The 26,348-nt window shown below is 44.7% G+C and overlaps 1 protein-coding gene across 3 annotated transcripts in view; it reads right to left on the bottom strand.

Annotated features, from left to right (window-relative positions):
* Positions 1–26,348, bottom strand: part of LOC142251341 (putative E3 ubiquitin-protein ligase MID2) — a 561,844-nt gene that overhangs the window by 412,076 nt on the left and 123,420 nt on the right. For all 3 annotated transcript variants that reach the window (XM_075324036.1, XM_075324035.1, XM_075324037.1), the window contains exon 3: positions 3,518–3,613. In XM_075324036.1, coding sequence (XP_075180151.1) covers positions 3,518–3,613 — 96 coding nt within the window. The remainder of the gene's footprint in view (positions 1–3,517; positions 3,614–26,348) is intronic.

Below are 26,348 nucleotides of genomic sequence, written 5' to 3'. Positions count from 1 at the left end.
CACACAAACACTCACACACACACTCACTTGTCCCCATCCCTGCAGTCCCCGCAGCACTGACGTCCTCAGCGCCATGGCCCCGCTCGGCTCCGCCCCCTCGCACTCCGCCCCCCTCGCGCTCCGCCCCGGCACACAACGGAGTCCAACAATGATTTCTGTTCTTTGTCATCCGTTGTACAACGCATCAGTCACATGCATCAAGCAACGCATGTGACTGATGCAAAACAACGGAAATGTGAACCCAGCCTTACATTTAAAAGTCCATTACGTATGGAATCCAGCAAATTCAGGCAGGAACAGGGCAAATAGTAATATAATTGATCCAACGCGTTTCGACATATTAAATAGTCATAGTGTCTTATTCATGGATGAATTTTTGTGTATTTACTGTATTAGGATGGGTGTTATTATACCAGGATGGGGTCCAAGATGGAGGGCATTATACCAGGAGGGGGTCCAGGATAGAGGGCATTATACTAGGAAGGGGGAGATATATTATTGGAAGGGAAATGGAGACAATATTACTAGATGGGGAATTGAAACACTGTGCCAGGATAGATGACATTATACCAGGAGGGGATCCAGGATGGAAGGCATTATACCAAGAAGGGAGGGCATATATTATTGGAAGGGTCAAAGATGCGGACATTACACCATGATGGGACATTGCTACTAGAAGTAGCTCAGGATATCCAAAGTAGCAGAAATCCAGCTCACCTGGTCCTAGGAGTGCACAGAACACAGCCCAAGATCCAAAAGTACAAACTAGAGAAGTCCAGTACATTCATCAATTATATCAGTAAAAACGATCCTTTATTGTTCCATTGTAAAATCACACAAAGGAGATTACCATATCACCATCTGAAGTCTAAATACATGTCCCAGATGTTTACTCGTTTCGGGGATATACCCCTTATCCATAACCTACTTATGAATAATGAATTATGAAGCTCTAATTTGTACATAGATACACACATCATACACGCACACACAGACATATTAAAGATATTGTTAATATGGGGAAGCCGCCAGCAGCCTCACTCACCTTCCCCGCTTGTCTCCAGTCCAGATCCTCCCGGGTATGTGGCTGTGTCGCACTGATCGGTGGCCATCACTAACAGACATACTGCACACAGAGCACACTGACAATGCTGTACATACATCACAGGAGGGGCTGGAGGCTACAGTATATAAATGACAGGAGGGGCTGGGGGTATACACATTACTAGGGGGCATACATGTTACTGAGGTTCATACATAGTAATGGGGGGCATAGATGTTACTGGGGTAGCATACAACTCTGGGTGGCATACACATTACTGGGGTGGGTGGCATAGAGGTCTGTGGGGCCGCACATACTGCTCTGGGGTGGCAGCACATACAGTTCTGGCGTGGCAGCACATACAGCTCTGTGGGGCCACACATACGGCTTTGGGGTGGCAGCACATACAGCTCTGGGGTGGTGCACATACGGCTCTGTAGGGCCGCACATACGCCTCTGGGGTGGCAGCACATACGGCTCTGGGGTGGCAGCACATATGGCCCCGGGCTGGCAGCACATAAATCTCTGGGGGTCCCATACAGCTCTAGGGGGGCACCTACTGCTCTGATAGGACCCATACAGCTCAGGAGTGGGTGCACATACAGCTCAGGAGTGGGGGCCCATACAGATCAGAGGGAGTGGAACATACAGCTCAGATGGATGGGGGCCCCATACAGATGGTGGGAGGGGGGGGGGCAACATACAGCTCAGGTGGAGGGGGGCCCCATACTAATCAGGGGGGTGGAACATACAGCTCAGGTGGAGGGGGGCTAGGACATACGCTGTGCTCAGCGTGCAGGATGGAGCTCTGGCTGAAGCTGAACTGCAGCTCCTCTTCATCTGTGGGACTGGAGCATACTGCGCGGTAGCTCCACCCACAGATGAACTTCAATGCAGGAGTAGCATGGAGCATTCAGCAGTGAATGAAGTGTGCCAGTGTGGATTAAAGGGCCGGCAACCACACTATCCAAGATCTAGAATAGTGCAACTGCCAGCCCAAGCACTGCAGTCCCTGGAACTCAGTCCATGCATCGCAGGACTGAAGATGGCAAGTGGGTTCCCCCAGCTGTCCAGGGCCCCAGAATTTGCCCAGGTGTGTCGGGTGCTGATGCCGTCCCTGTTTGCAAGAGCATTATGGCCACAGGCTCCATGCAAATCTCCCGCATGCTCGCATGATCACAGCAATGGAGCTTACTTATGAACATTCTCACAGGCACCTTAATATTCCAATACCGTAGTGATCCTCTCCTTAGACAAAACAAATGTGATTTGCTAATTAAAGGTGTATGACATTTTATTTTTTTTATCTTCCTATAGAACCTCTTCCATTTACAGTTTTTAAAAGGCTAAATTATTTTTTAACTAATACAATATCCCCAATATGGTCACGCACAACTCCAGCACATGTGACCAATGTAGCCAATTACTGCATTCAGCGGGTTGCTTGATGTTGACAGCATCCAGTGATTGGCTGCAGTGGTCACGAGCAATGTAGTCATGACATCACCACTGTAGCCGACCAACAAAAACAAAGAGCAGTGGCGGAGAGACAATTTTTAGCATAAGCAAGCCATAAAGCAGATATAATAAAAATATAACTTTTTCTGAATTGACTTAGTTTTGAATAACTAAGAATATATGACTAAGAATTGAGAGCACTGTGGAAAAAGCTGCAGAGAAGCTGTCAAGCTAGGTATGGGGAAGTATCAAGCGAATGGCGAAAGGGAAGGGAAACCCTGTGTCTAGGGAAGGGGGAGATGGTGACCTCTAACTAAATCTACCACTGGCCCTGGGGTCCCTCACCACCCTAGATAGGTTCCTCACCAATGCGCCGAGCCAGATACCTGACCCTAGATATCCTTAGTGCTGGGCCTTAACACTAGAAGTCCCAGACATTTCGAGTTCCATAGGGTTCCAATGGTAGAAATGTTAAATGACCCCTCTCTGGGACTTCTAGTGTTAAATAGGGAATGGGTGGGATGAACGTTTCGTTAACTGCACTAAACACTAAAGAAGACAACAGCTTGCAGTCAGAGCTTGAATGTACTGAAAAATAGTACTAGCACCAGTCCAGGTAAGATGGGAGTATTTAAGCACATGGAGAATACTGATAATCAGCAGATGGATGGAAGGAGGGTTCTGCTGGGTCTTAAAGGGTAATAGATGCAAACCCTATTACAAAGAATACCAACAGCAGGAACAATAGAAAGTCAGGGAGCATTTTATGCAGCCAAATGCTGTGACCTTCTAATGTCAGAAATGACATGACTGTCTGTAAACCATGGCACACCCATGACAGAAATAGTATATAGTTCTGGGGAATGGTGGAAACCATAACCCTAGTCTGAATAGAGCCTAAAAATATATTAATAATTTAAAATTCCAACAGTAATACCATGTCCAACTATATATTCAATAATTAATAACGTAGTGGTTAGTACAGTATCAGATAGTCAGTTTAGAAGTTGTTCTTACCTCAACCTGCTGACAAATTTGAATGAGCTTTGCCATTTGGGATTCAAGTTCACTGCTATGCTTGACCAGATTGGTGATATTATATTCCAGAGTTTGCTATAGAAAAATACACAGAGAAAGGCTAAAGATTAGATATAAGTAAAGATCAATTTTGAGTTCAACTTCAGTAAACATCTTGAAAATAATATATAACTGAATACTATTGCTTCTATCATTTATATATTTCACATTTTGCTGTTTGGTTACTTATTATCAGCTCAGTTAAGGCAAAGTTGTGATCTATGACTAGTTAAAGTGTCTGCTGGAAGTCGGAGGTAGTCTGAGACACACCCCCTGCCTCATGATTGGTTCAGGCTGCACTCTACCTCACCCTGAAGCTCTGATTGGCTGCTATGTGTAAACACAAGTGTACTACAGGCTCATGAGGACCTTCTTTATAGTACAGAAAGATGATAAAGTCCAAACTACTAAACCACCATAAGAAAAATATGGATATTAGGTATTTACCACACATATACGAAGGGTATTGAGCCTTGGAAATGGTCGGTTTGCAGAAAGGTGTACTTTTTTTCTATTCTTTCAAGTAAATTTGATATTTAAATTATGGAGATAGTGAGGTGTATAAGTTTTGGTACTTCTATGTCTTCCCAAAATTAAGCCCTACCCCGAATATAAACCCTTTTGGAGTATATTTAAAATATAAGCCTTACTTCAACAATAAGCCCTAGTTGTGGTTTAATAATTAAGTATCCAGGCAGCTAAAAAAGTTAAAGAATACAGCTGGATAGCTCATTAAAGAAAACAGACATCACCCAAAACAGAGAAGACCACCTTAAAAGAGAGAAGAGAGCCCAAAAAGAATGAGACAGCCCCCCAAAAAATTATGCTCACCAGACACCGAACAACTACAGCCAGCAAGGCTCTCCCACAGATCTCGCACTGTTCCGCTCACACTCACACGTCAGATCCCTCTACTCTCACACATACATATACACACACACACACACACACACACACACACAGTGATATTGTACTGTTTCAGGCCAGCAAGGGTGAAATTGCACTATGGTTTTGGGATATTTTATTCACCATGTTCACTATATGGTAAAACTGATATGTCGGTGTGATGCCTCAGGTCGGTACAAGCTCATAGACACCAAACATGTATATGTTTACTTTTATCTAAGAAGTGAAAAATATTCAGACGTTTGTCCAAAAAAAGAGTAGTGCTTTTGTCGCCATTTTCTGAGACCCATAGGTCAAATTTTTTGGGATCTGAGGCTCAGTTAAAGCTTATTCTTTGCGTTTTGAGCTGACATTTTTAATTATACCATTTCTGTGCCGATGCACTGTTTTATTATAAATGGGGCAAAAGGAGGGTGATTGAACTTTTAGGCTTTTTTTATATTTTTAAAAACTTTTTTTAATTGATTTTATTAGTCCCACAAGGGGACTTTATCACTGCACAGTCCAATCGCCTGTGCCACTCTGCTGATCAGAGCAGCATCGCTTTGATCAGCAGAAATGTAATGTTCCTGTGGGTGCTGACGCTCTGTCGGCTCTCACAGGAAGTGAGTCATGATAGTGTCAGGAGTCATAAGCTGACCCATGACAAAACATTGGCACCCTGTTTTTCGCATCACGGGGCTGCCAATGATGGCAGGTAATGGCGCAATCCCCGTTGTGGCCATTTAAATAGCTGTCAGTGTTTGCTAGCACAATCTAAGGGATTAACAGGCACGGGTGGATCTCTGTTTCACCCGCACCTGTTAGCCATACCTGTCAGTTGATCAGATCAGCAGACATATGTGGGGAATATCTCCGCCGGAGTCTGTGGTAACTGGAACGAGGTGACCAAGGACGTACCAGTACATCCTTAGTCGTTAAGGGATTAATATGTACCCCCTCAAAAAAAATTCTGAGTGAAATGGTGGAAGAGAAAGAGGGACATGCCAATATGCTAAATGTATTTTTCTCTACAGTAGTTTCACAAGAAAATCCCATGACTGATGACATGATCATGGATACCATAAATTCGCCATTAAGTCACCTACTTAACCCAGTAACGTACAGCACTGCCCCAAAATTACTAAAGTAGACAAATCATCGTGCCTGGATGGTATATCTAGAAGACTTGTTCCTGTCCTTAAATAGGGGAGGTCATTCAAAATACTAGATGAAGTTGTTTTTAAAGTGGGGTGTACTCATTTTTGCATCATCTAATTTTAGAAAAGCTGAAGAATTTATAATGAAAGTTATATTATTAATCTTACTTTCATGTTATGGGTTAAAAAATTTTCTATGAAACTCAGTCTTTGTCAAAATTTTCAAAATTGTTCTTGTGTTATAGTTATTAAAATTTTACTTTTCAAAGGGGATGTACTCATTTATGCTGAGCACTGTATACACATGTATATTCAGTATCTTTTACATTTTTTATTAGCCCCCTTAGTCAACTCAAATTTGTGCTTGCTTGATTGCCCTTTCATTACAATGCAAGCAATACGACACTAATACAGTGTCTTGCAAAATTGATGATCTCCTAGGGCGCTCAGTCTGGACTTCATAAAAATTCTAACATGACAGAAACATGGGTCCACAGTTACCACAATTATAATGTTCTTATGTTCACAGGGCAGCTACTGATAGGGAGGTGTCTATTAGTGGACAACCTCTTAAATATCTTAAGGTAATTTTAAGAATGAAAGAGAAAAATCTAAGAATTCGAAGTGATAGGAACTTTCAAGTCACTGCCACAAGGATTCAGTCTAAAGGTTCTTGGAACACTCGTTTTTTGATAATCGTGAAGCGTAATTAGGCTGTCGACCACATCATGACGGAGCAAAACGTTTGTTCGTTGGGTGAAATAATCTTTTAAGCACCCTTAAAAATGATCGTTCTTGGCAGCAGATTGTCCAGTGTAAACCAGACATAACACTTGGATTCCTAATCCATTACAGGCAAAAAAATCACACCCATATTGACCGATGCCTGAACTTCTACGTCATCACCTCTCTTGCCTTCCGTACATAACCAAAACCTTAGTTTTATTACTTTTGTTTAACTGAGTGATATATTACCCTGTGTGCAAATGCCCTTTGTCCTTAAATGTCTTGTTTTCAATGCTAAACCTCATGCTCCACCCTGCCCCTTCATCAAGATTGGCATGATGCTGGCTGGTCTTAAAGAATTGGCGGCCATCATTTTTTGGGGGATTTGCTGAAAAGTTTAACCCCTTCAGCCCCCAGCCTGTTTTCACCTTAAAGACACGGCCATTTTTTACAATTTTGACCAGTGTCACTTTGACAGGTTATAACTCTGGAACACTTCAACGGATCCTGGCGATTCTGACATTGTTTTTTCGTGACATATTGTACTTCATGTCAGTGGTAAATTTAGGCCAATATGTTTTGAGTTTATTTGTGAAAATTTCGGAAATTTGGCGAAAATTTGGAACATTTCGCAGTTTTCAAAATTTGAAATTTTATGCCCATAAATCTGAGAGATATGTCACACAAAATAGTTACTAAATAACATTTCCCACTTGTCTGCTTTACACCAGCGCAATTTTTGAAAAAAAAAAAGATTCCGTTAGGAAGTTAGAAGGGTTCAAAGTTCATCAGCAATTTCTCATTTTTCCAACAAAATTTACAAAAACAAATTTTTTAGGTACCACATCACATTTGGAGTGATTTGAGAAACCTAGGCGAAAGAAAATACCCAAAAGTGACCCCATTCAAAAATATGCACCCCTCACTCTGCTCAAAACCACATCCAAGAAGTTTATTAACCCTTTAGGAGCTTCACAGCAACCAAAGCAATGTAGAAGAAAAAATGAAAATTTTACTTTTTTAACACAAAAATGTTACTTTAGCCATAAAAATTAGTATTTTCACAAGGGTATCAGGAAAAATGCATCATAAAATGTATCGTGCATTTTCTTCTGAGTACGCAGATACCTCATATGTGGTGCAAATCAAATGTTTGGGCACACGACAGGACTAGGAAGGCAAGGAGCGCAATTTGAATTTTTGAGTGCAAAATTAGCTGCACTCATTAGCGGACGCCATGTCGGGTTTGAAGACTCCCTGAGGTGCCTAAACAATGGAGCTCCCCCATAAGTGACCCCATTTTGGAAACTAGAGCCCTCAAATATTTTTTCTAGATGTTTGATGTGCACTTTGAACCCCTGGGGGGCTTCACAGAAGTTTATAACGTTGAGCCGTGAAAAGAAAAAAAGTTTTTTTACCACAAAACTGTTGCTTCAACCAGGTAGCTTTTTTTATCACAAGGGTATCAGGAAAAAATGCACCATAAAATGTATTGTGCATTTTCTTCTGAGTACGCAGATACCCCATATGTGGTGGAAATCAAATGTTTGGGTACACGGCAGGACTCGGAAGGCAAGGAGCGCCATTTGAATTTTTGAGTGCAAAATTAGCTGCACTCATTAGCGGACGCCATGTCGGGTTTGAAGACTCCCTGAGGTGCCTAAACAATGGAGCTCCCCCATAAGTGACCCCATTTTGGAAACTACAGCCCTCAAATATTTTTTCTAGATGTTTGATGTGCACTTTGAACCCCTGGGGGCTTCACAGAAGTTTATAACGTTGAGCCGTGAAAAGAACATTTTTTTTTTACCACAAAACTGTTGCTTCAACCAGGTAGCTTTTTTATCACAAGGGTATCAGGAAAAAATGCACCATAAAATGTATTGTGCATTTTCTCCTGAGTACGCAGATACCTCATATGTGGTGGAAATCAAATGTTTGGGCACACAGCAGGACTCGGAAGGCAAGGAGCGCCATTTCACAGCAAAATTGGTTGGAATTATTAGCGGACGCCATGTTGCGTTTGGAGACCCCCCTGAAGTGCCTAAACAATGGAGCTCCCCCACAATTGACCCCATTTTGGAAACTAGACCCCTCATGGAATTTATCTAGCTGTTTAGCGAGCACTTTGAACCCCTGGAGGCTTCACAAACGTTTGTAATGTTCAGCCATGACAATATTTTATTCTTTTTTTTACCACAAAATTGTTTTTTCAAACAGGTAGCTTTTTTTTCACAAGGGTATCAGGAAAAAATGCACCATAAAATGTATTGTGCAATTTCTCCTGAGTACACAGGTACCTCATGTGTGGTGGAAATCAATTGTTTGGGCGTACGGCGGGGCTCAGAAGAGAAGGAGCACCATTTCACAGTAAAATTGATTGGAATTATTAGCAGAGAGAGACCCCCTGAGGTGCCTAAACAATGGAGCTCCCCCACATGTGATCCCATTTTGGAAACTAGACCCCCCCCATACAAAAAAATTAGTTTGGCGAAATAAAAAATACAGCCATCAGTAAAAAAAAAAAAATGAATAAAAAAAAAAAAAATATGAGCGCCTGCCACTAAGACCAGTGCCAAACGTGAGAGCAATGCACAAGTCTCGCATCGCATCATCCACTCCAGTCTGGAAGCGAGCAACTGCGCTAGATAATGCGATGCGAGAGGGCAGGGCGGCAGATGGGAAAGGGCGCAGCGGATGGAAGATGGGAAAGTGCGCAGCGGATGGAGGAGCGGCAGAGGATGGGAAAAGGCGCAGCGGATGGAAGATGGGAAAGGGCGCAGCGGATGGAGGAGCGGCAGAGGATGGGAAAGGGCGCAGCGGATGGAAGATGGGAAAGGGCGCAGCGGATGAAGGAGCGGCAGAGGATGGGAAAGGGCGCCGCGGATGGAAGATGGGAAAGGGCGCAGCGGATGGAGGAGCGGCAGAGGATGGGAAAGGGCGCAGCGGATGGATGATGGGAAATGGCGCAGCGGATGGAGGAGCGGCGGAGGATGGGGGGGAGGGAGGTGAGATGGGGATACCTACCTTACAGGATGGATCTAGGCAGCAGGATCACAGCAGACAGAAGAGGCAGCAGATGAAGGAGGCAACAGATTGAGGAGTGTGAGAGGGGGCAGTAGATGAAGAGGATGGGAGAGAGCAGGCAGCAGATCAGGGAGGGGGGCAGAGTCTGATGGGAGAGAGAGATGGCACATGGAGGAGGGGGGGCCCCGGGGGGAGGGGGCCCCCCAGAACATGGAGGGGGGAGGGTGGCTTGCAGCACATGTGGGGGGAGGGTGGCTTGCAGCACATGTGGGGGGAAGGTGGCTTGCAGCACATGGAGGGGGAGGAGGTGTAGTGGCGATGGAGAAGGGGCAGCCGATGAAGGAGGCAACAATCGAGAACAGTGGGGGACCGATTCGGGGGCAGCAGCAGCTGAAAAAGGTGGGTGCGACGGCGGCGGGGACAGTGGCAAACGTGGCGGCGGGGACAGTGGCGAACGTGGCGGCGGGGACAGTGGCGGGGCTGGCGGTGGCGATCGGAGACAGCGGTGGGGCTGGCGGTGGTGGGCGGGGCGATCGGCGACAGCGGCGGGGCTGGCGGTGGCGATCGGAGACAGCGGCGGGGCTGGCGGTTGCGGGCGGGGTGATCGGCGACAGCGGCGGGGCTGGGGCTGGCTGGCGGGTGGGGCGATCGGAGACAGCAGCGGGGCTGGCGGGTGGGGCGATCGGAGACAGCGGCGGGGCTGGCGGTGGCAGGTGGGGCGATCGGAGACAGCGGTGGGGCTGGCGCTGGCGGGGCGATCGGAGACAGCGGCAGGGCTGGCGGGGCAATCGGAGACACAGTGGCAGGACTGGGGGTGGCGGGCGAGGCGATCGGAGACAGCAGCGGGGCGATCGGAGACAGCGGCGGGGCTGGCGGTGGCGGGCAGGGCGATAGGAGACAGTGGCGGGGCTGGCAGGGTGATCGGGGACAGGGGCGGGTGGCGGGGGCAGCAACTTACCGATGGGCACCCGCAGAGACTGCTCTCCTCGGCTTTCAGGGACGGACACAGGTCACCGGCACCAGATCCACGGTAATTGGAGAGATCGGTCACAAGACCGGTCTCTCCAATCAGAGCTGGGGGCGGGTGAAGCACCGATCACCCAGCTCCAGCCAATGGCCAGTGCTACAGCAGCACTGATCAGGGCTGGATTTCAATGTTCCAGCCATTTTCAATGGCTGGAACATTACAGTGACTGTAATTGGCTGAGCGGCGTTCGTCAGCCAATCACAGCCTCTGTAGGTTCGGGGAGGAGGCACAACCCCTCCTGAGGTCAGGCAGAGGTCCCCACCTTCCCGAATCTACAGTTTAATTAAACAAATTTCACTCCCCCGGGGCTCCGGGACCCCGATTTCGCCATGACATACTGGGTACGTCATGGGTCGTTTAGCACCATGTCACCATGACGTACCCAGTACGTCAAAGGTCGTTAAGGGGTTAATACTCCTAGAATTTTCAGGTCAAAAAAGGTATCACAAGATATTTATTTTACTGTAGAAAACAAGTTTTATATATGACAGATTAAGAAGGAATGTTACTGTCAGGACTCTGGTTTTTCTGTTTATCCTTTTTGGGCTTTTTGCCCTTTTCCAAGATGATGTCCCCTGCTTCATTCTTCTCCATGTGTCCTACATTCTCTTGCCTTTTTAATTCCAGTCCAGCCTCTAGTTCTCTGCTTGAGTATTCTGCCTGGTTTCCTCCTAGTTGTGTCTCAAATTTCTCCATCTACCCCAGCAAAGTCTGTGTGACTCGCCTGTTGCAGCTCATCAGAGGTTCTGCCAACTTCTGCCCTCCTGTTGCTTCCTGCTTTTAATGTCTAGCCCCTGATGCAGTTCTTGCTTGATCTGCCTTGTTTTCACGTAAGCCGGCTTGCTTTGCTACTTGTTTTTTGGACACTTGCAAATTGCTCTGCTACCTGTTTTTTGGACAATTGCAAATTGCTCTGCTACTTGTTTTTTGGACAATTGCAAATTGCTCTGCTACTTGTTTTTTGGACACTTGCAAATTGCTCTGCTACTTGTTTTTTGGACACTTGCAAATTGCTCTGCTACTTGTTTTTTGGACACTTGCAAATTGCTCTGCTACTTGTTTTTTGGACAATTGCAAATTGCTCTGCTACTTGTTTTTTGGACAATTGCAAATTGCTCTGCTACCTGTTTTTTGGACAATTGCAAATTGCTCTGCTACTTGTTTTTTGGACAATTGCAAATTGCTCTGCTACTTGTTTTTTGGACACTTGCAAATTGCTCTGCTACTTGTTTTTTGGACACTTGCAAATTGCTCTGCTACTTGTTTTTTGGACATATTACAAATTGCTCTGCTACTTGTTTTTTGGACACTTGCATATTGCTCTGTTACTTGTTTTTTGGACACTTGCAAATTGTTTATCACGTGTGTTACAATATAAACTTTATCACCCATAGACTGGGTTCAGTTGTGTAATTGCTCCAATCAAAGAGATTCCTGAGTAATCCATTATAATTGTTACAATTACTGTATTACGTAACAGGAAATTTCTTCTTGAGATTGACAGCATATATTGATTAGAGAGGTTTTTCACTAAATTGTCAACAACTAGGACAACCTCTTCTGATTCCACATATTTCAAACTTGGGAAATAATAAAGCCTATACTCACCTCCCGGACCGATGCCATTCCAGTGGTGTGGTGGTTCGCATTCCCGGGGCTCACATGCGGTTTTGGTGTCACGCGAGCCATGCATCCAAACAGCTCCAGCTTCTGTCTCCCCACCTTCGGACCAAACAAGCAATCAACAGGAAGTAAGAGTGTCGCGGGCAGAGGGGACGCGCTCGCCACGCTCAAGTCCGGGGCTTCTGCTGCTGCTCGGTGGCTCGAGCGGTGAGCCGGACCCGGGGACTCAAGCAGCGCTCCTCGCCCGTGAGTGAAAAGGGGTGGTATGTTTAGGGAGATTGTTCGTGACACCACCCATGGGACGTGGTGATGATGGCACCACCGCTGCTGGTAACGGGGTTCCCAGGAGAGATGGTAGGGTGCAGCTGGGATGTTGTCCCCTCCGTGGGTAGGGGGGTTGGTGATCTCGGGGCCCTGTGGCGGTACGGGGAGGCTGGATGGCCGGGGTGCAGGGTTGCAGGGGCAGCGCGGCGCGGTGCCGGATGGCACTGTTGTACTCACTCAGGCACAAATTCAATGAGTCTCTGGTAAACTAGAAACTGCCGGAGTCCGCAGACTTTGGTACGGAGGGTGTTTAAGTCCCACACACGGTGCAGCAGACCCCTGTTCTTCCCCTGCAGCCAGGTGCCTCTTTCTCCACTCTTTCTTTCCTCCTCAGACGGGAATGGGGAGTCCACTCCCCTGCAGTGATCCGGGATCTCTTTCGATACCGGCGGGCCACTACCCTGCCCCGGTCACCTCAAGTCCCTTCCTCACTAACAGCCTGTCCCGGCCCTTTTGGAGCACGCTTCTGTAGCAACCCGGGAGCTACAACTCCGGGCTCCTCTCCTCTCCCTCTCCCCACACACTCTGCTCCAGCCCCTCCCTCGCTGCTCTGTTTAGCTCTTACACTGGGGGGGGATGTCTGTCCTGCCGCACTGGTGTGGGATCAGGTTACCAAGGAGGAGAATGGCCTGGACTTTGCTGGATTTTTGCAGGCTCTGTGACACCCTGGTTTTGCCAGGGCGTCACAAGAGCAGTCACAGTTTCTGATGCTTAACTCTTTTGTCCGAATGCTGGAAAACAAAGCCGGCGCTGATTGGACGCGGAGCTCAAGCAATATCACAACGTCACATGAGAGCAAACCGCTACACCGCAGGAAAGGTGCTCACTTAATGTTGCTTAACTCGTTTGTCTGAATGCTGGGAGACAGAAGCCGGCACTGATTGGATGCGGGGCTCAAGCGGCATCACAACGTCACATGAGCGCAAACCGCGGCACCGCAGGAAAGGCACTCACTTCCTGTTGCTTAATTCGTTTTTCTGAATGTTGGGAGACAGAAGCCGGCGCTGATTGGACGTGGGGCTCAAGCGGCATCACAACGTCACATGAGGGCAAACCGCGGTACCGTGGGAAAGGTGCTCACTTCCTGTTGCTTAACTCATTTGTCTGAATGCTGGGAGACAGCAGCCGGCGCTGAATGGACTAGGGGCTCAAGTGGCATCACAATGTCACATGAGTGCGAACTGTGGCATTGCTGGAGCAACGCCGTTACAGGAGGTGAGTATAGGCTTCATTATTTTACCTGGGGGAAACATGTGAAATCATAGGGGTTGTCCTAGTAGTGGACAACCCCTTTGATGACCTACACATTGGATAGGTTATCAATGTCAGCTCCAACATAGATCAGCTGTTTCCAGCTCCAGCCCGGTTCCACTGTGTTCTATTGATTATTTCCTATCCAAATAAGAACTGATCTGCAGCACCCAAGAGCAGCCATTGGTAATAGCTGAAAAAATAGAGATGTTAGGTGTGGAACCTCTACCAAATGGATAGGTTAAGATCTGTGTAGTGGAAAACCGTTGATAGATACTACAAAACTACAGTATGTCCTCCATCTATATGATTTACTAAAAAGTATTCATGCAAACCAATCAAAACAAGAGCTTTGAACTAGAAATTCTTCTAACTTTGTATAAGTAATATTTGGTTTCTGCATTGTTGGATATTCACAAAGACAGACAAAAAAATGAGAAATAATCTAACACGCGGAGCAATGTAGTAACAGGCATAGCGCCTTAATAACATACAGAGCGCGGCTGTTAGTAAGGAGGTGGATATACTGTCTCTTCGGTGCACACGTCTGTCTTGTGAAGTGAAAATCACTCAAACAGAAATGTTTACTTTCACAAAACGCATAAATATATGAATATATTTCCATAAAATCAGGCTCTCTTCAACGGAGCTGTCATTTACCATACCAGACGCCACATTATACACTGTTTATCTGTCCACTGTGCATTATGCAATATTTATAAAGGCTGTAGAGAGCTTAGCGGAGCTAAAGATAATCCATTTGGAAGTATTTCTAGATTTCTGAACACCGAAGACTATATAACACATCAATAATTCAAGTGACACAGAATTCCCATTAAATGATATGATTTCAACTAAGAGGAAAGGGTTGGTAAAGGAAATGGTGCTTAACCCGTCATGTAAATGATACCTTATTAATAGTTTAGGCCTTCGAGGAATGAAATTTTCTATTGTTTCCGGTTGACAGCAAGAACAAATGAAATGATGTGCCGCGGTTAATTAGAGGCTGCGGAGCGGGGATCTAGGCAATCATTTCACCCCTATTAGAACCTGAGCTCTGAGGTCAAAACAAATTTAATCTAGAGGCATTTCTTCTAAGATTTCAAGAGACAGCAGCAAAACCCTACGTTCTATGTATCTCCGATTCATATAAATTCTGTTAAAATACATTTATATTCTATTGCTCCGCTCCTGTGGCACAATATAAAAGCATCAAACAACTATAACAATGACTAAGGTCAACACCAGACGTGTGGAGACATTTCCAATCTGAAAGTACAGTTTGTGCTTGTGCTTTAACACAAACAACATTTGTTGAAATTTTTCAAAAAATTACTAATTAAATTTTCAAAATCGGAATTTTTCTACTAGTAAGACACGTAGCTGTACCACAATTTGTAACTAACATTTACCATATGCATTCTCTACAACACAATTTGGTTGTTTTTGGGGGGGGGCATTACTGAGGTCACCTAAGGTCAGGTTATCTGCAATCACAGGTGGAGGACCATGGGAACCTCCAGTTGTGACCGCTAAGAACCTGAGTGAAGTCACCGCTGATCGCACTACTCATTAATTCTCTGTCTGAATCTCACAGTGGATGGTCATGTTCTATGCTGCCCCCTGACACTTCAGATGTAGCAGAGCTGGAATTGTCATAGGACCTCATGTGGATTACGTCGGACCTGGGTGTTTTTGGGGTTAATAGATTGATGAAAGAGGGTGGGGTTTTTTGGATTTCATTTCAAATAAAGGATTTGTTCATTGTTTGTGTTTATTTCTTTTCACTTACAGATTAGTATTGGGGGGTGTCATACACGCCTCCCATTACTCATCTAGGGCTTAGTGGCAGCTGTTATTATCCTCTTATTACCCTGATTGCTAGCACACCAGGACAATCGGGAAGAGCCAGGTAAAGTGCTGGGATTGTCACATCTAATGGATGCAACAATCCTGGGCAGCTGCAGGCTGCTATTTTTAGGCTGGGGGAAACCAATAAGCTTGGCTCTCCCAACCCTGAGAATACCAGTCCCCAGCTGTTGAGCTTTATCATGGCTGCGTATAAAAATTGAGGGGAACCGCACGCTATTTTTTTTATTTATTTAAATAATTAAAATTAAAAAAAAAACTTGCATGTGATTACTCTTTTTTTGATACACAGCCAAGATAAATACATGGCTGGTGGCTGCAGCCCGTAGCTGTATGTTTTATCTGTGCTGGGTATCATAATACGGGGGGACCTCAAGCCAGTTTATTTATTTATTTTTATACCATCATAGAGACCTACAAACAGGGTCTGTGATTGCAAGCAGATAGATGCTGTCACACAGGCTGGGGGCGCATCTGACTACAACCCATAACAGTCACCAAGACTGCCGGTGGGCGGGGGAAGCAGTGAATATGTATGAGGCTAATAAGCGGCCCCAGAAGAAGAATGAGCAGCTGCGGGAGCAGTTACAGCCGTGCTGGATGCTCTGTAAGTATAGCTCACTTGCTTTATTTTTATTTTTCCTTTACTTTTTTTTTGACGAACCCCAATCATTAGCCGGAATTCCCTGAGAAGTACGGATCCGGACTTTTACAGTCTGGGTCCACCCATCACTAATCACAAGCAATAAAGTATGCTAGAGATTACGGTAAATGTATTTTAAGAGTAAACACCCTACATATGTTTCATAGAAGCTAATAAAATTGCAGGGGGGGGCAGCTGAAATAAAAATAGTACACATTTTTTCAAACATCTGTATTTTGAGCTTATTACGTTATTTCCACAAGGAGTAACAGAAGATAAAGCACCAAACAATTTGATGTAAAGTAAAGTTTGGGTACAGCACAATGCTCGGAAAGAAAGAAAGGGTAATTTTTGGACCTCAGATTTTTTGGAATGGTTGGTGCACCAAAGCAAATATAATATAGTACCTTGTTTTTTTGGAGTTGAGCAAGTGGGCACAACATATTGAGTAAAATAGAATATCTGTAGAAACATTGACATTTTTACTTTGCAACACCCACTGCGCATTAAGTTATGAAAGCAAAGCCATAAGGTCAAAATGCCTGCCCCAACACTTAATACATTTCTTAAGGGGTGTAGTTCCCCCCCTTCTTAAGATCCTGCCCTAATATGTAGTAGGTGTAATAATGCAAATATTAGCAGATACCTCCAATTAGAAATGTAGTATAGTTCTTCTGATTAACTATGTCGCTTACCTCACGTTCAGGGCATTGCAGGGCCTTAGGTATCCATGGTTACAACCACACATATAGTCACAGTTAGTTAGTTTCAAGTGTTCATAACCAGGGATAAGTAAAGTTCTGCAATGCCCTGAACATGAGGGAAGTGACATAGTGAATCAGAAGAACTATACTATATTTCTAATTGGAGGTGTTTGATAATATTCTTATTATTACACCTAGAGGTACTACATATTGGGATATGATCTTGGAATACCCCTTTAAATAAAACAGGTTGCCCACTCACATCTGATTATCATCCCATGGATTGAAAATACCAGACTCTAATTTCACTTTCAAATTATCTTCTAATCCTAAAAGTCTCTGATGTGGACTTCAGATATATGGTTATTTCAAGTTATAGTATGAAGAAAGCTATATTTTTGTTTTTTGTTTCTTCCTTTTAGGATTAAGTTGAGTCCCACCAATAAAATATAAAGTTAATTGTATGGATATATTAGGTGGTTATTTTCCTATTATAACATATTGTGCAATTGATATTTATAAGTGACAATGAGATTATAACACTAATATATCCATAATACCCGTATGTGATTATTAAACTATTATCCTTTATGGATACAGTACAATTCAATTACTGCACTTTAACTTTTAGGATCGCTACTTCCAATAGGTGGGGCTGCGCTAGAGTTTGTCTCCTGTCCTGGAGAGATACAGTTAGGTCCAGAAATATTTGGACAGTGACACAAGTTTTGTTATTTTAGCTGTTTACAAAAACATGTTCAGAAATACAATTATATATATAATATGGGCTGAAAGTGCACACTCCCAGCTGCAATATGAGAGCTTTCACATCCAAATCGGAGAAAGGGTTTAGGAATCATAGCTCTGTAATGCATAGCCTCCTCTTTTTCAAGGGACCAAAAGTAATTGGACAAGGGACTCTAAGAGCTGCAATTAACTCTGAAGGCGTCTCCCTCATTAACCTGTAATCAATGAAGTAGTTAAAAGGTCTGGGGTTGATTACAGGTGTGTGGTTTTGCATTTGGAAGCTGTTGCTGTGACCAGACAACATGCGGTCTAAGGAACTCTCAATTGAGATGAAGCAGAACATCCTGAGGCTGAAAAAAAAGAAAAAATCCATCAGAGAGATAGCAGACATGCTTGGAGTAGCAAAATCAACAGTCGGGTACATTCTGAGAAAAAAGGAATTGACTGGTGAGCTTGGGAACTCAAAAAGGCCTAGGCGTCCACGGATGACAACAGTGGTGGATGATCGCCGCATACTTTCTTTGGTGAGGAAGAACCCGTTCACAACATCAACTGAAGTCCAGGACACTCTCAGTGAAGTAGGTGTATCTGTCTCTAAGTCAACAGTAAAGAGAAGACTCCATGAAAGTAAATACAAAGGGTTCACATCTAGATGCAAACCATTCATCAATTCCAAAAATAGACAGGCCAGAGTTAAATTTGCTGAAAAACACCTCATGAAGCCAGCTCAGTTCTGGAAAAGTATTCTATGGACAGATGAGACAAAGATCAACCTGTACCAGAATGATGGGAAAAAAAAAGTTTGGAGAAGAAAGGGAACGGCACATGATCCAAGGCACACCACATCCTCTGTAAAACATGGTGGAGGCAACGTAATGGCATGGGCATGCATGGCTTTCAATGGCACTGGGTCACTTGTGTTTATTGATGACATAACAGCAGACAAGAGTAGCCGGATGACTTCTGAAGTGTACCGGGATATACTTTCAGCCCAGATTCAGCCAAATGCCGCAAAGTTGATCGGACGGCGCTTCATAGTACAGATGGACAATGACCCCAAGCATACAGCCAAAGCTACCCAGGAGTTAATGAGTGCAAAAAAGTGGAACATTCTGCAATGACAAAGTCAATCACCAGATCTTAACCCAATTGAGCATGCATTTCACTTGCTCAAATCCAGACTTAAGACGGAAAGACCCACAAACAAGCAAGACCTGAAGGCTGCGGCTGTAAAGGCCTGGCAAAGCATTAAGAAGGAGGAAACCCAGCGTTTGGTGATGTCCATGGGTTCCAGACTTAAGGCAGTGATTGCCTCCAAATGATTCGCAACAAAATATTGAAAATAAAAATATTTTGTTTGGGTTTGGTTTATTTGTCCAATTACTTTTGACCTTCTAAAATGTGGAGTGTTTGTAAAGAAATGTGTACAATTCCTACAATTTCTATCAGTTATTTTTGTTCAAACCTTCAAATTAAACGTTACAATCTGCACTTGAATTCTGTTGTTGAGGTTTCATTTGAAATCCAATGTGGTGGCATGCAGAGCCCAACTCGCGAAAATTGTGTCACAGTCCAAATATTTCTGGACCTAACTGTAATTTGAATATTTTGCAGAGGGGCGTGGCAGCTATAAGTCCCCTTACTTACTGGCAGCCAGACTGGCTTGCAAAGTCTCCATAAGGAGAATAGTGTTCCCCCGTGGTCCCCACAAAGCTTCTCATGAGCCAGATCAGACACCCCATACTTTGCACTGACGAGGGGCAAGCACCCCGAAACACCATGTCTGCAAATTGGGATTCTAATCTGGCATATATATCATAAGTTATATGTAAAGGATTGTTAGAAATCCACATTTAACTTTTAGGATCGCTACTTCCAATAGGTGGCGCTGTGATAGAGTTTGTCTCCTGTCCTGGAGAGATAATTTGCACTTTAATAGTCATATGTGTATTTATATCATTGTAGAAATGTATTAATAAAATGTTCCTGTTACGATCGTCTCTCTGTTAATGAAGGCTAGTGACAGGTTCAAGACTAGAGTCACTTATTACCATCTTAGGCTCTATATTTAAATGTAGTTTCACTTCCTTTGGGACCTAAGGAGTTAATATCAGTTTTGTTGCCAGCAGCTCCCAGTAGCATATTTCAGCTGTACCTTCTTTGTAGCCACGTCCCTTCAAGTATAAGTAGTAGTGTTTTCCCAGAAGTCCTTGCTGAAGATACAAATCCATTGTACTTTTGCTGCCTTGGTGGCAGGACTTGTGAAAGAGTGTTCTAGAAACCAGACTTTATCCTTTTTTGTTGCTGTTTTCCTCTATTTGTCTTACCTTTCCTTGAGTAATATTAGTGCAGCAGTGGGGCTGACATCTCCCACCTGCCAATCCACTAGCCAGGGCATCTACAGGGTTTCTCAGGGTCTCAGGATCCTACTCGGCGACAGTTGAGAAGACTGTATAGGGACTGGCTAGGAGAGTAGGGAAAGCTACAGGTGAGGATAGCAGGTGACCCATCTACCCCTCTCACTAGAGCTAAGGCCCATCATTGTTATTGTATCCCGGTGTTCCTCCTTACTTGTTGTATTGTTTGTTGTATTTTTATCATGCGTCAGGTTTCCTGTAGATCTGAATGCACGCGTCACACTTGTCCTGCCGGTGTGACAGTTCTTTTATTAAATTAATACTGGGTTTTGGCTATTTCTTTAGTATGCCAGCATTAAAAATGTTTCTAGTTGTTTATATATTCTTGGTTGCCGATTACCCTAATATTAAAATATTTTCTGAGAAATTGTGTAATTAGTATCTGGGTGTATCATTATTGCTAATTATAGCTTGTAGTCCTAAAGGTTCACATACTTTTGCCACACACACACACACACACACACACACACGTGATATTGAATCATTTTCCTCATTTAAAAAATAACAAAGTCTAATATTTTTGACTCGGTTGTGTGATTTGATCTTCTTTGTCTACTTTTAGAACCTATGAAAACCTGATGAAGTTTTAGGTAAAATTTATGTAGAAATATGGAAAATTCTAAAGGCTTCACAAACTCTCAACCACAACTGAATGTGGATCATACAGCGCTACTGATGCTCTCTGAAGCTGATTTTAAGCTCTTTTGCTTCCCCCACTGGGCCAGGAGATGTCGTATAATTCGATCATGTCTCTGTACGGACAGACATGACTATTACACAGTACATAGCAGGTGCACATATATAAGATTATTTCTGCACAGGAACATTTTTTTTAAAAACACATTCAAAAAAATTTTGATGGTAAAAAAAAAAAGTCATGCCTTATTTTGTGGTTTCTTTTTTTACATTTTATCCCTTTCTTGTAACTAATAGTGTTACAATTATCACTATATAGAAATTTTGGCCAACATCTTATAGTAATGTTCCCCATCTTGTTGTAATGTGCCCATCCTTGTCCCCTTGTAGTATTGTGCCCCATCCTATAGTAATGTGCTCATCATTGTCCCCATTCTATAGTAATGTCCCCAGCTTTGTCCCCATCTTATCGTAATGTGCCCATCCTGTAGTAATGTGTCCATCCTGTAGTAATGTGTCCAGCCTTGTCCCCATCTTATAGTAATGTTCCCCATCCTTGTCCCCTTGTAGCAATCTCCCTATCCTGTAGTACTGTCTCATCATATAGTTGTCCCATTCTTTAGTAATGTGCCCATCCTACAGTAGTGTCCCCATCCTATAGTAATGTCCCCAGCCTTGTCCCCATCTTATCATAATGTGCCTATCCTGTACTAATGTGCCCATCCTTGTCCCCATCCTATAGTAATATCCCTATCCTTATCCCTATCCTATAGTAATGTTTCTAATCCTTGTCCCCTTGTAGTAATATCCCTATCCTGTAGTACTGTGCCCATCCTAGTCCACATCCTTTAGTAATGTCCCCAGCCTTTTCCCCATCCTATAGTCATGTGCCCACCTTGTCCCCATTCTATAGTCATGTGCCCACCTTGTCCCCATTCTATAGTCATGTGCCCACCTTTTCCCCATCCTATGGTCATGTGCCCACCTTGTCCCTATTCTATAGTCATGTGCCCACCTTGTCCCCATTCTATAGTCATGTGCCCACCTTGTCCCTATTCTATAGTAATCTGCCCACCTTGTCCCCATCTTATAGTCATGTGCCCACCTTGCCCCTATTCTATAGTAATCTGCCCACCTTGTCCCCATCCTATAGTCATGTGCCCACCTTGTCCCCATCCTATAGTCATGTGCCCACCTTGTCCCCATCCTATAGACATGTGCCCACCTTGTCCCCATCCTCTAGTCGTGTGCCCACCTTGTCCCCATCCTATAGTCGTGTGCCCACTTTGTCCCCATCCTATAGTCGTGTGCCCACCTTGTCCCCATCCTATAGTCGTGTGCCCACCTTGTCCCTATCCTATAGTCATGTGCCCACCTTGTTTCCATCCTATAGTCATGTCCCCACCTTGTCTCTATTCTATAGTCATGTCCCCACCTTGTTCCTATTCTATAGTCATGGGCCCACCTTGTCCCCATCCTATAGTCATGTGCCCACCTTGTCCCCATCCTATAGTCATGTGTCCACCTTGTCCCCATCCTATAGTCATGTGTCCACCTTCTCCCCATCCTATAGTCATTTGCCCACCATGTCCCCATCCTATAGTCATGTGCCCACCTTGTCCCTATTCTATAGTCATGTGCCCACCTTGTTCCCATCCTATAGTCATGTGCCCACCTTGTCCCCATCCTATAGACATGTGCCCACATTGTCCCTATTCTATAGACATGTGCCCACCTTGTCCCCATCCTCTAGTCGTGTGCCCACCTTGTCCCCATCCTATAGTCATGTCCACCTTCTCCCTATCCTATAGTCATTTGCCCACCATGTCCCGATCCTATAGTCATGTGCCCACCTTTTCCCTATTCTATAGTCATGTGCCCACCTTGTTTCCATCCTATAGTCATGTGTCCACCTTGTCCCCATCCTATAGTCATGTGCCCACCTTGTCCCCATCCTATAGTCATGTGCCCACCTTGTTCCCATGATATAGTCATGTGCCCACCTTGTCCCCATCCTATAGAAATGTGCCCACCTTGTCCCTATTCTATAGACATGTGCCCACCTTGTCCCCATCCTCTAGTCGTGTGCCCACCTTGTCCCCATCCTATAGTCATGTGCCCACCTTCTCCCCATCCTATAGTCATTTGCCCACCATGTCCCCATCCTATAGTCATGTGCCCACCTTGTCCCTATTCTATAGTCATGTGCCCACCTTGTTTCCATCCTATAGTCATGTGCCCACCTTGTCCCCATCCTATAGTCATGTGCCCACCTTGTCCCTATTCTATAGTCATGTCCCCACCTTGTCCCCATCCTATAGTCATGTGCCCACCTTGTCCCCATCCTATAGTCATGTGCCCACCTTGTCCCCATCCTATAGTCATGTGCCCACCTTGTCCCTATTCTATAGTCATGTGCCCACCTTGTCCCCATCCTATAGTCGTGTGCCTACCTTGTTCCCATCCTATAGTCATGTGCCCACCTGCTCACCATCCTATAGTCATTTGCCCACCATGTCCCCATCCTATAGTCATGTGCCCACCTTGTCCCTATCCTATAGTCATGTGCCCACCTTGTCCCTATCCTATAGTCATGTGGCCACCTTGTCCCTATTCTATAGTCATGTGCCCACCTTGTCCCCATCCTATAGTCATTATTATTTATTATTATAGCGCCATGGAATCAATTCCATGGCGCTTTACATGTGAAAGGGGTATACATAATAGGGCAAGTACAATAATCAGAAACAATACAAGACACAGACATGTACAAGAGGATAGAGGTCCCTGTCCGCGAGGGCTCACAGTCTACAAGTCCCATCCTATAGTCATGTGCCCACCTTGTCCCTATCCTATAGTCATGTGCCCACCTTGTCCCTATTCCATAGTCAAGTGCCCACGTTGTCCCTATCCTATAGTCATGTGCCCACCTTGTCCCTATTCTATAGTAATGTCCCCATCCTGTAGTAATGGGTCGGGGGGGGGATCAGTGGCGGCGGCTGAAGGGGGGTGAGCAGTGGCGCTATGACTTACCGATCACTCTCCTCACCTTCCACAGACGCCGCAGTGAAGCTGAGGGGGCGGTCTCCGGCCCCAGATCCACAGTGAATGGAGACATGGGTGTCTCCAATCAGAGCTGGGGGCGGGTGAAGCAGAGGTCACCCAGCTCCAGCCAATGATCGGTGCTATAGCTGCACTGATCAGGGCTGGATTTTAATGTTTCAGCCATTTTCAATGGCTAAAACATTACAGTGGCTGTGAATGGCTGAGCGGTGTTCATCAGCCAATCACAGCCTCCGTAGGTCCAGGGAGGAGACACCACCCCTCCTGAGGTCCCCTCCTCCCCGAATCTAAGGTATTTGCTATGTAAAGCGGTCTCAGCCACCGGGGCTCCGGGGCCGCGATTTCGCCATGACGTACTGGGTACGTCATGGGTCCTTAAGTACCAGGGAGCCATGATATACCTAGTACGTCCTTCACATACACACACACACAAAAAAGCACACCATTCTTCTCACCTGTCCCGCGTTCCCTCGGCTGCCTCACCTCTGCTTCTTGCTGTCTGCAGGCCGTGCCCCCGGTGACTATCGCGGTCGGTGCAGATTTATGTCAGATGATTGTTTTGCCGGCGCTGCGCGCGCAGAGCCCTTGACTGAGGGCGCAGTGCCGGCAAAACATTCATCTAACAAAGTGCAGACAGTGGCTGCGGCCCCTGCACCGGCCGCGATAGTGAACAGGGAAACGGGCCTGGGGGGCGCACAAAGCAGCCTGAGGGGCCGCATGTGGCCCGCAAGCCGCCTGTTTGAGACCCCTGGCTTAGATCAAAGCATATTCATGTGTGTGAATAGCCCAATCACTGTCCATTGAAAATCTATGACAAGACATAGTAATTGCAGTTCACAGACGCCTCCATCCAATCTCACTGAGCTAGAGCTTTTTTGCAAAGAAGAGTGGGGAAAAATGTCACCTCTAGATGAGGAAGGCTGGTGGGTATAGCTGGTAGAGACATACCCCAAAAGACTTACAGCAGTAACCGCAGCAAAAGGTGGTTCTACAAAGTATTGACTCAGGGGGGCCGAATACAAATGCACATCACAATTTTCAAATTTATAAAATATTGTGAAAACCATGTACAAATATTTGCTACTTAGTGTTGGTATATTACATAAAATCCCCCAAAAATGTATTTAAGTTTGTGAGTGTAACGTGAAAAAATGTGGAAAAGTTCACAAACTTTTTAAAGGCTCTGTATGTTCAGTGGGACTCTGTCCTCCTAGGCCCCGACTGATCCAGAATAAAGAGGTCACGGAGCTGATTCAGCATTTCTGGCCACCCAGCTGTGCAGATAGCAGCAGCTGAATACATGATGCTCAATTTCTAGTTTTCCTGCACCGCAAGAGGCTGGGACACCAACATGTGGGAAAGACTCTGGCGGGGCCACAGAGATAACACAGAGGTCCAACTCCCTCTGATTATAGCAATAAGAAGTCTAGGCTTTAATAAATCGCTTGTCAGATTTCTCAAAACAGAAATATTACTATGAGAAACAAATAGACCACATCTATAGGCATTTACATCTCCTCCCATACTTAACCAAGGGCATGGAATTCACTTGAACCCCTTAAATACACATAACTTTAATGATACACGTAGGCCATTTCTTTGCAGAGAAAAAGAAAGTATCTGACAAGTACTTAGGTAATTGATATGTCAATGTACGACCCTTTAACAAGCCTTACAGCATGACTAGGGATAAATGCCAAGCCAAAAACTCATCTACAGTGGAGTGTTTGGTCTTCATCTGTGCAAAGTAGGGTAAGTACTGATTCCCCTTAATAGACCAGTTGAGTATGACATTTTCCAGGCAACGTTCCATGTTAGAGAACTATGCAAACTAGAATGAAAGCAAATGTCTCACATGTCCCACCTAGGTGTGACGACTGATAGCCTTCAGTCCTTTCACTCCGTGAGGGAGCCAATTTGCATACTTTTCTCCCAAGAGTATTTTCTGTAGTACGCCATACTCAGCTGAACTCCTTAAGGAGAACCAGAACTTTCCCAATGTTTTTATGTGTATATTTTTTATTACTTTCTCTTTTTTCCACCTCATTTTAGACAGAATGTGATATATCCCATGTTTAGATGAGTTTCTGGCTTGGCATTTATTCCTGGCCATGTTGCAAGGCTCTCTAAAGGGTTAGAAATTAACTTATAGGGTGGTCGCTTTCCTAGAGTTCAAGGTAGCCCTTTCGCAAAGCAAGAGAAATTAATTTACATACTTTTTCCCATGGAGATTTGTTCGTAAGACTCTAGACTCAACTAGTCTCTTCTGCTATGAAACATTTGCACATATACTATTATAGATATCCATAGGGGTCATCAAAATTTCAAAAATGTATTTATGACACATTTGCACTGATAAAACCAACAAATATACTATAAATATACTATCGATATAAAGAGAGCATGTAATGCTCATCATATTGTCATGCAAGGTACGGGGAAGAACCAAGCGCATGGCAAAAGGGAGAGGAAGGGAATACCTAAGACTAGGGAAAGGGAAGATAGTGACCCCTGATTGATCCTACCGCTGGTCCCTGGGGTCCCTCACCAGCCTAGATAGGTTCCACATCTATGCGCCAAGCTGGATACCTGACCCTAGGTATCCGTAGTGCTGGGCCCTAAATAGAGAACAGGTGGGATGAGCTCTACGTCAACTCCACTAAACAACC

Source organism: Anomaloglossus baeobatrachus, chromosome 9, assembly GCF_048569485.1.
Source record: "Anomaloglossus baeobatrachus isolate aAnoBae1 chromosome 9, aAnoBae1.hap1, whole genome shotgun sequence".
In the NCBI taxonomy this organism is placed as follows: domain Eukaryota; kingdom Metazoa; phylum Chordata; class Amphibia; order Anura; family Aromobatidae; genus Anomaloglossus; species Anomaloglossus baeobatrachus.
Note: the sequence above shows the minus strand (reverse complement) of the source record. Positions and strands in the feature narration are given on the sequence as shown.